This window comes from Dicentrarchus labrax, unplaced genomic scaffold (assembly GCF_905237075.1).
Source record: "Dicentrarchus labrax unplaced genomic scaffold, dlabrax2021, whole genome shotgun sequence".
Classification (NCBI taxonomy): domain Eukaryota; kingdom Metazoa; phylum Chordata; class Actinopteri; family Moronidae; genus Dicentrarchus; species Dicentrarchus labrax.
Genome location: NW_026136709.1, coordinates 19,547,313 through 19,563,318, shown reverse-complemented (window position 1 = coordinate 19,563,318; position 16,006 = coordinate 19,547,313). Strand labels below are relative to the sequence as shown.

At 39.6% G+C, this 16,006-nt stretch overlaps 1 protein-coding gene across 4 annotated transcripts; it reads left to right on the top strand.

Moving 5' to 3' along the window:
- Positions 1 to 1,705: 1,705 nt before the first annotated feature.
- smpx (small muscle protein X-linked) lies at positions 1,706 to 14,665 on the top strand. Of its 4 annotated transcripts, XM_051410619.1 has the most exons (6): positions 1,706 to 1,802; positions 1,971 to 2,079; positions 5,471 to 5,530; positions 9,024 to 9,110; positions 9,742 to 9,894; positions 13,924 to 14,665. In XM_051410619.1, exons 3-5 carry the CDS (start codon positions 5,495 to 5,497, stop codon positions 9,889 to 9,891), a joined length of 273 nt encoding a protein of 90 aa, XP_051266579.1. In that variant the 5' UTR covers positions 1,706 to 1,802; positions 1,971 to 2,079; positions 5,471 to 5,494; the 3' UTR covers positions 9,892 to 9,894; positions 13,924 to 14,665. The 4 variants fall into 4 exon arrangements, with proteins under 4 accessions (XP_051266579.1, XP_051266578.1, XP_051266580.1 ...); XM_051410618.1 differs by lacking the exons at positions 1,706 to 1,802; positions 1,971 to 2,079 and adding an exon at positions 2,742 to 2,902; XM_051410620.1 differs by lacking the exons at positions 1,706 to 1,802; positions 1,971 to 2,079 and adding an exon at positions 4,525 to 4,683.
- Positions 14,666 to 16,006: the final 1,341 nt, after the last annotated feature.

Here is a 16,006-nt window from a genome sequence, read left to right as displayed (position 1 = left end):
GTAGTAGACAGGTGGACAGTAATGAGAAAGAAAGAAAGAAAGAAAGAAAGAAAGAAAGAAAGAAAGAAAGAAAGAAAGATTTGCAACTTGATTTTACCAAGAGAACATAAAGCCAGCACTAGCCCCTATAATGGAGCACAGAAAAATCGATCGGGTGATTGCAGAGCTACTTTGGCTGAGCTGCAGCAATAAAAAAAATTGAAAGTGTGAGTCTGGATATTGGATTTCATCTGACCAAAAGGTCAGGAAAGTAAAAGGACACCAATAAATGTTGATGTTCTGACTCAGATGCAACCAGGAAACAAGTTCCCAGTCTGACTCATTAAGCCATAAATGTGACCAAGGGAACATAAAACTGCTTGTGGATAAAGCCTCATGTGTGGATGCTTTTCACATCAATATTGCCACAACTGACACAGAGCCTCCAGCAAATCTTTTATTTCAGTAATGTAAAGACTCACGCTAGAAATTTCCAGTCTGTTTACTCATTGTCAGTCGGTCACACGAATGCTCACAACGAACGTGAAATATTTGTGGCGATCCTGACAACATGAGCAGCTTGAGCAGACAAACAGGACATATGCCCTCATGTATACATGTGGCCTCCAACTTCCCATCTCCTGCCAACTAAACAGCTGTTCACGGACACAAACTGTCAGACAGTAAAATCTATTTCCTGATCTCTGATGAAAACAATCACTCATCAGAGGAAGGAGATTCAGTTGACTGCAATAGTTAATCTAGCATTGACTATCATCACTGCATGCCTCATTTTGTATTACCTTATTTAAATTCTAATCTTAATTCTATCCAAACTCATCCACTCCCAAACTTAAACTGACCCCCCGCCCTCCAAGTTAAAGTCTGGCCTCAAAGAGCGTGCCCTGGTAGCTCACCTGGTAGAGATGGTTCCCCATGAGCCTTTGCTGCAGTGTCAATGTCAATGTCAGGCTGAGCCACAGCTAGATTCACCTGCTGTGGGCCATGCGGCAGGTGAAGCACACTTACTGTGTAAATAGGAAGATTATTTTTGTAAGTAGAATGGTTGGACCATACAGTATATATACAGGATTGAGTTGAGGGCATTGTTTTGTTGTTGTTTTTTTGTTTTGTTTTGTTGTTTAGGTGAAACATGGAGCTCTGGAAATCTGCTAGGACTAATACTGCTCTTCATCTTTACACCTCAGCGCTCAGGGTCACTATCCTGTGTCTTCACCAACATCCTTACTGCCCCTTCACCCCTATTTCTCCTAGTCTCTTTGTTTATGTGCCCAGGCATCATGTACAGCGTACAGACTATGCATGGGAGCTTCATATATTAGGTTTACTGCGTGCTTATAGGCCAAAAACATGTCCAAACACTGCCCGTGTCCAAGAATTCACCCATTTTATCTAATGCTAGAACTTACCTGCAGATCAGCTTCAGACTACTGCAATTTGAGTGCAGCTCCTACCTTCGTATGTTGTTATTTTCTACTTTATATCTTACTGCAAAACTTCAGCTAGAAGCAACAGCAGGGCATTCAACTGCAGCATGTTGTTAAATACAATAAACACATTCAGTGATTAAGGTGTTTATCTGTAAAAGGCCAGGGCTGTCCTCGCCAACAGGTGAGACCAGTGTGAGTGTGGGCTGTATTTGCATAGTCTGAAACATATAACAAGCCTACAGTTCAAGCCTGTTCATTTTACTACCTGGGCACACAGTAGATTAGTGAGACTGAAAAGGGTCATTGGGGTTTGATGTTATGAAGGTGGACAACTTCATTTGAGGAGAAGCTGTGGAAAATCCAGAGAGAAAAGTAGGTAGAAACACACACACACACACACACACACACACTCCAAGAGATGTAGAGACAGACGAGAAAACATATATATATATAGACAGAAACACAGATATACACACACACACACACACAGGCTGAAAACTCATTTTACTTCTCATGATGGGTCGGATTCCACTCGGGGAGGAGTTCCGTGTGTCTCCGAGCCAATCAGGGCGAGCGGAAACAGGTCAGGTAGCCGAAGAGGACCTCAGAGAGAGCGCAGGCAGGGCAGAGCAGCCACGCACGGCAGGAGGTAAGAGAGCACACACACATTCACACACACACACACACCTTTAACTCTGTGAGAGCACAGTTCCCCTCTGGGCCTGTGGATGTGCATCAGCGTTTGAATGTAGACATACCAGCATAACCACTTACGTGAGTGTGTGTGTGTGTGTGTGTTTGAGTGATTGTCAGAGCAGAAATAGGGCAGTGCCATTTTAGTCACTAAGATTAGGAGGGGTGTTTTGAGGACTCAAGTGTCAGGATTTGAAGAAGATAGAGCAGAAAATGTCCATACTCGTCCACTGTCCATTATAAACATTTGTGAATACCATAGAATCAGACAGGTTTGTGTTTGAGTGTTTCATGCTTAAATGCTCAATTTTTTGAATGAAGTTTGGTCTTGCAGTTAAATTAGTTTAGTCATCAGAACATTGCACTGTAATTGTAGAGTATAAAAAGCTTTAAAAAGATGTGTAAATCAAAGAAATCCAAGAGCTTGGTGCTGCTGTTTGACAATGTTTTGGTCCGTCACAGTGTGTGTCCATGTGTGCCTAAGAGTGTGTGAGTGTGTGGATAGAAAGCAGGTCCCTTCTGTGTATCACTCTTCTATTTATAGTGAGAACAAATCCCAGATATGAGAGGAATCCTTCTACCACTTACGAGGCGAGAGAGAGAGAGAGAAAGAGAAAGAGAGAAGGCGGAGTTGAAAAGAAAAGAGAAAGAAAAGGAAAGAGATGGAGTAGGTGAAAACAAGTGTGTGAGAGATGGATAGAAAGTGTAAGTGAACAAGCGAGAGAAGTCCCGGTGTGTAAAACCAAGCATTAGACGATACATTAGTCTGTCATCAACAGGTAAGTTATTGCTTTGTGTGTGTGTGTGTGTGTGTGTGTGTGTGTGTGTGTGTGTGTGTGTGTGTGTGTGTGTGTGTGTGTGTGTGTTTGAATGGCAGGTAGGTTTAGGCTACTAGTGTATTTAATGTAATGTATCAGCGTTGTGTAGTTGTTAAAAGAAGCAGTCTAGAATAATCTACAGGAACATTCTTCAGTGTTTAGCAACAGAGAAATTAAGTGTAACTTTATTATAGGCTCCAAAAGGTATGTGCAAATTTTATTTTGAAAAGGTAATTTTTTAATTTCTTATCATCAACAAATCTTTGTCTGTCTCTCAGTACTTTCACGTTTCCTTCGCTGTCTGTGGCACTCAGCCCCAATGCTTATTGGCTCCCACTTAAGTGAAAATCCTCAAAGGACTGGTTTAACGCAAATTAGATTACTTGTTGAGAGTTACATGAGAACAATGGCAACAATCTAATTTCCGTACTAAACATGAAGCTCGAGCCAGGACACAACTTGTTGTGTAAATTTCAGTATTTGTAAAGAACCAACAAAGGAGACGTAACTAATTAGTTAAATTAGGTCACAAATATATAATTTTGTTATTTTTTACAGAGCAACAGTGTGGCTTATTTATGTGTTTTTGAACAACAATGGTAAAGGAATAAGTTATATTTAACTTATGTAAGGCTCTGGCTGCCCAAAGCTACAGTACAGTTCGTTGTTGTTTTTGCTCCTTTCACAGGATTTGTTTACAAGGAAACAAGACTACTATTACTTTAATATGCCAATGTGCTTAAAATGACAGTGTTGACATGCGGATGTTGATGATGCATATTATATTTTTGTTCACCATCTTAGTTTAGCCCAGTAGCATGCCAACATTTGCTAATTAGCACTAAAACCTAAAGGTACAGCTGAGGTTGGGAGTGTTATTAGTTTTGCAGGTATCTGATTGGACATAGTGCGGACAAATTGAAATTCTGACCTGATTATGGAGCTAGATGAAAAGTTAAGGGGTCACCAAAGTCATCTCTGAGGACCATGAATATCCATAAACATGCCCTATAGACCTTTTTTCACAGCAGCCATTTTGACATGCAATAGTAGGGTAAACACAGGTGTTACCAATGATCCTAATTAAGGTTCGGTTCCATTCAGGTCAAACAGCATAATTCATATCATTGGTCACACCTGTGTTACACATCATACATACCTCAAAGGGCTTTTTTGTTCGGTGTCTGCACAGAGCCTTAAATGGTTTCAATGTTTGAAGATTTGAATAATTTAAACTATGAGGTATAATTGTACCTGTGGTTATGAGCTTTTTAGTGTGTGTGTGTGTGTGTGTGTGTGTGTGTGTGTGTGTGTGTGTGTGTGTGTGTGTGTGTGTGCAAATACAGTGCTCGTAAAAGTAAAAGGGCTTGTCAGGCTTTGGAGTGTGGCGTCCGGAGGCAGCTGCTACTCATGGCCAACATAAATATCCTCCCGTTGTGTAAGCATGAGCGCGTGTGTGTGTCTGTGGTTGTGTATTTTGAGGTGTCCAGGCTTTTACTCTTATGTCAAGAACAGCAAAGCCCTTACTGTATGTTGTTGTACAAACAGCACCCTGGAAACGGTATCCAAGCACTGCCATCAAATGCAGCAGCAGCAACCGGAGGGCCTGGGACTTGCTCGGTTTATTTGGTCCTCTGCTCTGGCCCACTCGCAGATAAGATAAATAGGCCATGGAAACTTCTACGATTAGGAACCACTTGGGACAGTGTTGATCTGTGAAAGAGCAAAAAGGGAGGCAGGAAGTAAGGAAAAACTGTTTACTATAGGTGACAGACGATTGTGTGTAAGTATAAGTGAATGGAGGAGGGATTTCTGACATATTAACCCTGTCCTCTAAAAAATTACTTTTTTGTAAAACAGTTGTCAGTAAACATTTGACTGATGCATGTGATGTATCAACATTTTTCAACTTGGAAAATACATTATTTAACAATGCTCCTAAACAATGTTACTCAGGCGCTGTTTCCTTCTACACATAGTTGCTGTTGCAAATTAGTTGCACATGAATGTCATTTCTACAGAACACAGGGTTAATATTTCTTGAGTTTTAAAGGTTTCTCTTCAGTAGGAATGAATGAGCTTTGGACTGGTTTCCACAGACAATAAGAGAAAAATACAATTGTTCCAGAATGAGAGAGTTTATGTGTTTTGTTGAGATTTGAATTGAAGCCATTGTTATTAATACACCTATTATTAAGCCATTAAAACTGCTGTTCCTCCTCAATAAAGGAAGGTGAAATGCATTTAGATTAATATTTCCATACACTGCTACACTCAATGCAAACCTCCTGTCTCCCACACTTTGCTGAAACTGAGGCGCTTTTATTTTGACATTCCCCACTGTCCCTCTGTCTCCCTCTCATGAATGATTCAGAGAACAGTTCCTCTACCTGCTTCTCTCTGTAAGAGTCGCTAAGCAACTGAAATGCTATCCCAAGCCTTGAAAACCACAGAAACAGAGTCCCAGTGCCCCCAACGTGCACACACAAGTACACACAGCTGAATGTCTATGATCTGTGCTTCCTCCAGGTCAGTGGACTTACCGGGGGGATTATGTCCAAACCTTCGTCCAACGTTAAGGCCCTTCAGGTAAAAGTTTTTTATCTGTGTGCACAGTAAGGCGTGGGTGTGTTTTCTCCTGCATGGAACTTTATTTTACTACTTTAATTAATGTCAAAGTTTTGTGGTCTATGGGCACAAGAAGACAATAACAATGCCATGTGCTTGATTTCTACCCTGACAACTATAAACAAGGTTTTACAAGGATACAATTTGCTAAAAGCTTCAACCAAATGGCATAATAACTCCTGTTAGAAATAAAGATTCCAGATGACAGGTGTTTCCACATTTAAGTATTTATTGGCAAAGGCAAATACAGAGTTCAGACTGTGCATATACAGTATCAAGGCTTTGTTAGTGCAGAGTTGTAGCGAGGCAAAGAATGAGGAGTTGTCTCTATCACTGTGTTTGTGTGAATGTGTGTGTGTTTCTGTTGTAATGGCTTTGTGAGTGCATGTCAGAGAGGGTTTCTTCCGTTGTCTCTCTTCTCTTTGTGCTCATTGTCATGTCTAACCATGGGATAGGCATCTGAACAGAGGATTTTTAAACACCAGTACAGTACAAACATGAGGTTCTTCATTGAGTCTCCATCTCACCACTGCATCATCAGTATAACGTTAATCACAAACAAGAACAGCCGCACAGCGTTACAGTATAAATAATCAACAGTTTCATTAAAAAAACTTTCTTTAAAGATCCATGTCTTATATAAGGCTAGTTTTTATCTAATTTCATCATTTTCGAAAGCATACCATATCTCTGTCAAACTGAATCCTATTTTCCAAACAGCTATAGATTTCCATTTAATCACTACAGTATGTAAATTCCTACTGTTTCAGGCAATAAAGGTAATGTGAACCCTCCCTTACTGTGTTTAATATAGTCCAATCCAAGATTTAAGAGTGCTGAATTCAGCCTTTCAAACACAGACAATATAGAGATTTGCACGATACCATTAACAATAACAATGTGTGATTTTCTGTTAACATAGCACACGACTGGCTGCAGATTCTCAAATACTAACTGTGTTCTTAAAACCATCATCAGTACAGCATGCAGCATTAGTATTCGACCAAATAAGCAAACAAAACAAGATGTATATGACTAATGAATATATAGAAATTAAATTATACACGTATAGTATTTAAATACTATACGGTAAAAAATATAAAATAAAAAGTCAGATTCTACTCTTAACGTAACAGCATATATTGCATTGTGGGGCAGAATAGTGCAGCAGGTGGCAGTACAGGTAACCATAACCCTAACCTATAAGACAGCTGAAACACTTCAGTGGAATAATAATAATGAATAATGAATTTTTCAAGAAATGTTTGGAAAACAGGAGCTGTCTGGAAGGCAGAAAATCAATTAAAAACTGTTGATATGCTTTTGAATATGGTTGAGAGTAATGAAGATTATTTCTGAGTTGTGGTTTAAGGACTAAATCTTGCACAAACACCAGCATGGACCTTTAAAACTTATGGCCTGTGCAGAACTGATTTCTCTTCTGGCCACAGAGGCTAATGACTCCCACAGATCTCCTTTTACACCGGACACTGTGTTTTATACCCAACAACTATAAAATAGAAAACAACCACCAAAATGTGTTAAGTCGCTGCTATAATGGCCGTTACAGTCGATAAATGTACCCCACCAATACAATTAATGATAAAAGGTATTTGGGCAGGGGTGGGTGTCTCACATCTCAGCCAAAGTAATTAGGGACAAATCTTGCATCAAGTGACTGAATGAAAGACACTTACCCTGCTGTCCCTGAAGTTTTTGGTGTTCCATCCTTATCTAGACGTTCCCTTCATGGTCACATAACACTTTCAGCAGGTTTACTCAGGGGGCGATATTTAAAGGATCGGTTCACCTTCAAAATAAGTAATTATTATTTTGTTTTAAAGTTTGTAGGATTGATCGTCTTACAGCTGGTTACACTCTGTAACTCCACCTCAGCCTCCTCCAACATTAATAGCCAGTACCATCTTTCTATAGTTTAAAAAACAAACATAAAAGAGCTATTAAATTAAATTAAAACAGCTTGTGCATCACAATTAAAGCACTGTGTGTCCAAATATTTCCAGAACAGGTCCCAAAGTCCAATATTTACCTCTCTAACACATATGCATCCTAAAGTAGAGGAGCAGTATGTTTGCATTATTAGTGAAAAGAATAAAGATGATAAACATTTGGGCCCTCAGTGCAAATGTTTGGCTTCAAAACACTGCATTGGCTGGTGAAGATTTAGGAGAGTATCAATCACATATACTTTACATAACAGCTGTGTTCACTGACATTTTAATGTAGATTTTCGGAATGCTAAATTAGTTCTCCATCACTGTGAACATCAAGTCTGCATAAATGTTTGTCAAAGTTACATTATCATTAGGGCTTTTTCACTTCTCAATTCTGCATTTAAATTGCAGTAACATTGCATAACTTCTTTTTTGAGAGTCCCCAGCTTTACAGTGCAATGCTATATCACTTCAGTGCCCCTTAAAAGAACTAAAACTTGCAGACACACTTGTATGGTCCTTTAGTAATGTGGGGAGGCTGAGGTGAAATTACAGTACAGGGGCTATTTCAGTGTGTGTGAATGAAAAGATCACTCCACTCTGTGCAGCTACTGCCAGGAGGCAATTAGCTTAGCTTAGCATAAAGAGGGGAAGCTAAGTGGAAACAGCTAGCCTGGCTTTGACCGACGTTCAAACATTTTTATTCACAGATGGAACAAACTCATTTTAACATATTATTTAGTGAGCTTTAAAGGTGCTGGTAGAATGTTATAAAAGTTTGGACGGAGCCAGGCGAGCTTCTTCCCCTTGTTAGCAGCCCTTATGCTAAGCTAAGTTAGCCTCATGTCAGAGACAGATATGAGAGTGGTATCAGTCTACTCATCTAACTCTGTGCAAGAGAGCAAAATGTCAAACTGTGATTGAATTTTCAACCGAGGGTGAAATATTCCTTTAACCTTTGGTTTCGCCAAGTGGAATGTCAGAAGATGATTGCAAACAGCACGCCAAGCATTAGACAGTGAACAATCCCAGCCAAAGCAACATTACAGTGATACAAATCTGAGCAAACATGCTGCGAATGAGGCGATTTCTTCCACAACTTTCTGTTTAATCTCTAAACCACACTCCCTCTCTGTACAGCTGTACAGTATGAGCATATATACAATACATTACAGTACAGTACAATGCAAAACACACCAAATCCAAGTGACAGGACGTCAGGGCAGGCAGCAGTAGAACATCGAGTTAGCAGGCAGATCTCGGAGCTCTGTGTGTGTGTGAATGTGTGTGTGTGTGTGTGCGTCTCAATTTTCATAAAGACACATGGCTCTTTAAGGGACATGAGGATAATCAGGAAGTCGCGGTCATAATCAAAACCAGGGGTTTTGAGGAAACAGCAGGAGTACACACAGACACACACGTGCAGAGACACAGAGACAGGAAACTTCATTAGTTTAAGTGTTGAAAGTATCTCATTGGCTGTTCTTGCTGTCCGTCAGGCTAATTTGAACATCCCGATGGGAGCTCTGCGTCCAGGGGCGGGACATCCTGTCAAGAGGAGAGAGGAGACAGTAGAAACAGAAGAGGTGAGACAATACACACACATACATACACCAATCAGCCATAACATTATGAGGACTGATTGGTGTATAAGTATAAAAGCAAACAGGTAACCGACACCCTGGTGGTCCTAATGTTCTGCAGCCCCATACACAACAAACCGGGATGCACTGTGTTTTGGCACCTTTCTATCAGAACCAGTAGCTCGTCTGTTGGATCGGACCACACGGGCCAGCCTTCGCTCCCCAGACAATGAGCCTTGGCAGCCCATGATCCTTTCCTTCCTTGGACCACCTTTGATCGGTACACTGCAGACCGGGAAAACCCACAAGAGCTGCAGTTTTGGAGATGCTCTGACTCAGTCGTCCAGCCATTACAATTTGGCCCTTGTCAAAGTCACTCAAATCCTCACGCTGCCCATTTTTCCTGCTTTTAACACATCAACTTTGAGGACAAATTGTTCACTCGCTGCCTAATATATCCCACCCACTGACAGGAGCCATGATAACCAGATGTAGATGAAGTGTTATTCACTTCACCAGGCTGATCGGTGTATAATACAGCTTCATTCATCACCAAATAGGTCAACACTGTACATATTGCCAAGTTTTACTTCTGTTTGTATTATTTTTCTATATTTCTTCTATATTTTCACAGGCTCATTCACCAGACCAGCCGTGTGCTGCAGCCCCTACGCCGGAGGAGAAGAAGGCGTTGCCGGGTGCGGTGAAACTGCCTGGTCCTGCTGTTAACCTATCAGAGCTGCAGAACGTCAAGAGCGAACTACGATGGGTCACCAAGGATTAACATGTAGGTGGTCATAGTCATATGAACACCCTTGAATATCCTTTTCCTAATTTTTTTGGGGTGCCACAGACCCCACTTATCAACCATTTTTATTTCTTTAAATCATTCTTTCTTTTCCTCTGACCCCATTAAAACCTGATATGTAAAAAGTGGTTACCCTTTCCTTGGCTTCAACCTGGGCTTATGCATTGGATGAAAGTGAAAAAATACTGAAATGACCATAAAGCATTGTTATTACATCAAACAAGGAAATATTTTTTTCAAAAATATTCATTTAGTTTGCCAAAAAGTAATTCACAGACAATTAAATGTACAGTATCTCTGTTAGAAATGTAATAGATATATAAATATATCTAAATAATATAAATAAAATTAGGACAAATTATCAAGTATTAAAATGATCCAACAATGTTAAGCCTGTTTTTAATCTCTAGGAACCAGATTGAATATTGGGGTATATATCTAAAATATGAAGAAAAAATATGATTAAAGTCATAATTCATAATCTGTTGTTGTTTCAGTACTTTTTAAAGCTTGAAAGTGTCAAAAAAACCTTATCATTTTAACCTTAAAGGGTTTACTGAGGGACTGTTTTGTTGTATTTCATTAGATTGTACAGTTGTGTCTATTTTGTGTATCTATTGTAACAGATACTCATGATAACATCTTACTGAGGCAGTAAATATCGGATGCAGCTCTTTTGAGTGTTGTGCAGTGCACACATGGTCAGGCTTAAAGGGCCCAAAGACAAAAATGCAAATCAGAACCAAACTACGTTGAGATGAGTTTACAAACTAAGTCAACGTCTTTGTGAATGATGCAAATCCCGTCCAGTCTGAAATCAGTAAATAACTATCTAACTCTACGAATACAGGTTTGTCATATACAGAGCAGCTTCTGTGTCAGGGTGGAGGAAATATTCTGATCAAAATGCAGCAGTATGTATGCAGCATTTTTACAGTTGCAGTCGTTTAAAGGTCAAACTAATTTGAACTTTTTTTAGTTAGGGCTGTAACCAATAATTATTTTCTTTATGGATTACTTGATTTCTCCAAGCAAAAATGCTGAGTATTTACAGCTTTTTAAATGCCTGGATTTTATGCCTTTCTTTCTCACATATGATAGAAGGCTTAATATCTCTGGGGGTGAACTGTTGGCGCAATAAAACAAGCTTTCAAAGTACATCACCTCAGGCTGTGGGAAATTGCACCAGGTATTTTTCACTATTTTCTGTGTTAAAAAGCCCAGAAACACTTGCTGCTGCTCAGTAAGTGAGTGCACAATGATGATTTACCAACTCAGACCTTCTGTCATCTGGATTACAGCAGCTGGATAGTCAGAAGTGCAGAATTAAATCTATTTTATCTCTTTTATAGTTTCAGGTTGATATTCTTACTTCAATTCTTACCTAGTTCTCTCCAAGTACAATATTTCTGCTCCAAGTTTCACCTCTCAAGTGACAGACAGGCTGCATGTTCTACCTTATTGGTTAAGGTTGTTTTTTGGTCAGTGTTTTTATTTACAGTTAATATTCTCATAAAAAGAAAAACACTAAGATTAAACATTAGCCAAACACAAAACAGTAAAATAGAAAGCTTTTTGTAGTAAAGGTTCAAATACAATATATCATAGTATTTGGTAATCTATAAGGGAAACTAATTAACTAGGATTAGTGCATTTTTTGTGATGCTATTATGAAAAGCACAGCAGCCATTTTCATCCTAATTTTGTGATTGCTAGGTTGTCCAGAGTAAAAGGCAACTATTAGTCTGCAACTAAGAGATGCTGCCGGATTTCTAAATGCTTGAAGTGTCGACCTGCAGTGTATTAAGGTGGCTCAGCCCTGAGGCACAACGCGATGGGAAATTTTCAAGCATGTAAATTATATCTTGTAGAGATATTATCATCACCACGGAAAAATATTTGTTTGAGCCGATAAAAATCTATTTTGTGTGGTTATTGTGCACTTATTAGGATAATAGCAAATACTTTAGTCAGCACAGCATAGATTTGCACTATAATAACATCTCTACAAATTATAATTTATGTATGTAATAATAATTTATACCCTCAAAATGTCCCCAAAATATCCCATGATTAAGGCACAAATTGAATTACATAAAAAATAAATTAAAAACCAAAACCACGTGAAAACAAATAGGTGTTTTTAATCATATTATATGTCCTTAAAATATATGGGAACCTGGTCCTAAGTAGAAATGTTTTTACCCCTGCACATGAAGTAAATCTAAATTTGACATTTTATGAGAGAAAAGTGAGGTTTTTATTTTCAGTTAATGTTTTACATCCAAACCTTTCATTATGTCTCTGTAACAGTGTGATAAATGCTGAGATCCTGGAGGTCATCAGTGACGAAACTCCACAATAATCACTTGCAGTGATCAGAGCTCACCACAGGGGGTCAGTGTGGGCTGCACAGTCTTTGTTTGGGTCAAGCAGCGTGTGTGTTGATGCCTCTGTGTGTGGGCCGGAGAGGTTGAGTCAGGCTCTATATTTGTACTTTATAGGAGTGTGTGTGTGTTTTGGAAGTGTGTGTGAGCATTGTGGGGCAGTCTGTGCTGTGACTTTCTCAGCGGGACACAGAAACCACAATATCCAAACACTGTGGCTGTTCTGCCCTGCCCAAACCATGTGGGTGTGCTGTGTAGGAGATAAATGAGAGAGAGAAGCAGAATCTGGTTCAAGTTTTAGTTATAAACAGGTTTTTTTTGTGAGGCAGAGCTGCTCTGGAGAAAAAAATAATACAACATGCTATTTCTAAATGGGTTCGGAGTATGAATTTACTCTGGGAAAGTGACAAAAATACTCAAGAAAGTCAGGGACAGCATACTACATTCACCTGATTTCTACGTTTACTTTTGAAGGACACTTTTTGTCCCACAATGCAATGCATAAACAAAATAGAGCCGCTACTCACAGCTGCAAAACACAACCTCAGGAAGCAGAAAATCAATATAATAAAACAAGACATTTCGCTTTCACCAAGTTTAACTAATGGTGTTAATTTCAAAGTTGCAGCTTGGTTGACATCCTGCAGCTCGTGTCTTTTACACTACATGGCCAAAAATATTTGGACACTCAAGCATGACACTCAGTTGGTCCCAAAACCATGTGGGCATGAATATGCTGCTACAACCTCCACTCTTCTGGTTTCAGGCTTTCCAACAGACCTTGTTGTAGGGATTTACCCATTCGGCCACAAGAGCATTAGTGATGTCTGGCGGCTTGCAGTCGGCATTCCAGTTCATCTTAAAAGTGTTTGATGGGGTTGAGGTCAGGGCCAAGGCCTCACCAAACTGGGAAAACCATTTATTTGTGGACCTGGCTTCGTCCATGGGGGCAATGTCAACTTAAATCAAGGATGATCGTTCCCCAAACTGTTGCTGCAAAGTTGGAAGCACACTATTGTCTAAAATATTGTATGTCTGACCCAAACCATGTAAAAGAGCCAATGCATTGGTTTGTACAGTAACTGCAGCAAGAACATGCAGTAGTTAACAGAACTAAAAATAAATCAAAAGGAGACAATGCTATGCTAAGTAGCACACAATATAGCATGGGACTGCATTATTTTTAAGCTACCAGTCCTAGGCTTCATATCATTAGCGTCTCTCTGAGTCTCTTGTATTTTTCACCCGGCTTCAGTGTAGCATCACTTAACTAGCAACACTGTAGCTCTGTGGCTCCATCCACTGATGTTTAACTTGAAGCCTGAAGACCTGCACTGCCTCCTAGAAGTGTTTTTATGACTAAAACTCGAGTCTTTCAGATGGAAATAAACAGACGGTGAGGGACCTCAAGACACAGAGAGAAACATAAATGGAAAAAGGTCAAGAGAGGGATAAGTACAGAGAGAAAGCAGGTGATGGATCAACCAGATCTTAGATTTCTTCTCGGTGAATAGTGTCCTCCTGGTCCTCCTGCTGCCTCTCAGGGGTCAGCAGCTCTGAGAGCACTGATAGCAGATGGTGAAAATCCCTCACAGTGTCTTTATCTGTGTTTTTCCTCCAGGATCCCCAGCCAGGCGGAGAGGAAGGCACATAATCTTCATACACACAGACTTGCCCACTGCCACTGATGACTAGCAAACTACAGTCTAATCCCAACGAGTCTGGAAACAGTAAAAGCTTTCTGTGAAGCCAAGGTCTGACCAACAAGAAGCAGGCATCCATACACTCTCTTACAGTCTAATAGGTTGAAACACTAAAAATATCTATATTTATCTTACTATGTCAGCTGAGATTGTTTTGTCACTAAATCCAAATCGTCATCATCATTTGTACAAAAAGCTAAGTGCTGTCGAGATAAAGCGAAATATTCTGACTTGTTTCTGCAGCAGATAAGACTCCACTTTACTTGGACTTTTAGAAGTAAGTGAGTTGTATTGCAATAACAGGATATTCTTCTGCATATTCTTTCTTTTTTGTTTAAGTTTTGGGGGTATTTTTAAGTTTGAAATAACTGATTTAGAAGGACTTTTGGTGATAATAGGTAAAAGGATCCTTTCTGACTCTGTGATGACCAACTTGAAGACATTTCTTGTCCATACTGTCAAAACTCCAATTTATACTGATGCTTTCTATTAAATGATTCATTTCTAAATGTTATGACAATTTGTGATGGGATTTAAGTTCAATTGTACTGTTTTTGGGTGGGGGATTATAATGTTTTTGTTGTTTCATTGTTATGATTCCCAGAAACTGGTATCTTCAGGAATATTGCAATAAATCAAGATGGTTTTAAAAAGTCCAAACTGTTCTATTTATTACTGGTTACACCTGCTATTACTTTAAAGGAGAACAGTGGTCAAATATTATGATCATCTGTCTTTCTTTGCTTTTTTGCTTGCTTTTAGAATTCAGTAACATTTTTAGCAGCGTGGCTCGATCGATATCTATGGTGGTTTGTCGGTTGGTCGTCCACTTTAATCCAACCTGAAATATTTCAACAACTTTTGGATGGATTACCATGAAATTTGGGAAAGATATCCAAAGTTCCCGAAGGATGAATCTTACTAAATCTAGCAAACCCAGCGGTCCAACATTTGTAAAACTAATGACACCCCCATTAGCCTCAGCTGTACTTGTGCTTTCAGTACTCATTAGCAATGTTAGCACAATAACATGCTCAAGTAACATTGATAAACATGATACCTGCTAAACATCAGAATAGTCATTGTGAGCATGCTAACATTAGCATTTAGCTCAAAGCACCGCCGTGCCTAATGGTGCAGACATACAGAATCCAGTGAGGACCGCATCTGGATGCACCGGACCACTTGAGAGCTCCTGCTGGTGGGTGATGGGACTGAAAGGCTAAACAGTACTCTAAAATGTGGTTCTGAAAACATCTGGAGAGAGAAATAGATTCATATGTGATCAGCGTTGCCTAGTTTGATCTGAGCTTTGTGAGCCTGCTGCGTTGCGTCGGGTTAAGTTGAGTGGTGTTTATGCAAATTCAGATATAGCGAATGGTACAGTCAACTTGCCGTGGCGTATCCATCATGCACAACGCGGCTGGATCTCCTGCACTCTATAGACAATGAATAGTGTGTCTGTACCATAAGTGCAGCCTCACAGAGCTGCTATTGTGGCTCTACACCCTTTTCTTGTTTCCTTGTCATTTTTAAAAACATATATCATCTTGTTGGTGAAGCTGACAGCTGTATCAGCTCTCAAAGATGACAGGGCGTGACAGTAAAGTTTTTAAGGTGACATGTTTATAAGGGATTAGTTTGTGGCGAAGACCGCCCTTTTTCCCTGTGGGTGTCAGGAGATTGACAGTGAACAGAGTGTGACATAATGCATGCACGGATTTAAAAAAATCACTCCATTCAGGGAAAATTAAATAACCTGAAAACTCTGACAAATACAAATTAAAACTTCACGTTTACTGTGATTGAAAATGTAGCTTGGAGACTCTTAGAGTCAGTTTTCACATGACATGACTGCGCCCTGAATGAGCCCAGATATCTCAACCGTGATATTCTTGTATTATGTGCATATATTTAATGGGTATTACTGGGTTTTAGGTGGGAGTCCGGGGCATCTTTGTGCATGGAGTCACTTTGATCCTGACCTAAACCTCCAAATCC

What these genes read in the sequence shown, in the direction of transcription:
- smpx (XM_051410619.1), top strand. Translation starts at nt 5,495, where the DNA reads ATGTCCAAACCTTCGTCCAACGTTAAGGCCCTTCAG. An exon ending in CCAACGTTAAGGCCCTTCAG is followed by an intron (nt 5,531 to 9,023) that starts GTAAAAGTTTTT and finishes GCTGTCCGTCAG; the next exon opens with GCTAATTTGAACATCCCGAT. An exon ending in AGACAGTAGAAACAGAAGAG is followed by an intron (nt 9,111 to 9,741) that starts GTGAGACAATAC and finishes ATATTTTCACAG; the next exon opens with GCTCATTCACCAGACCAGCC.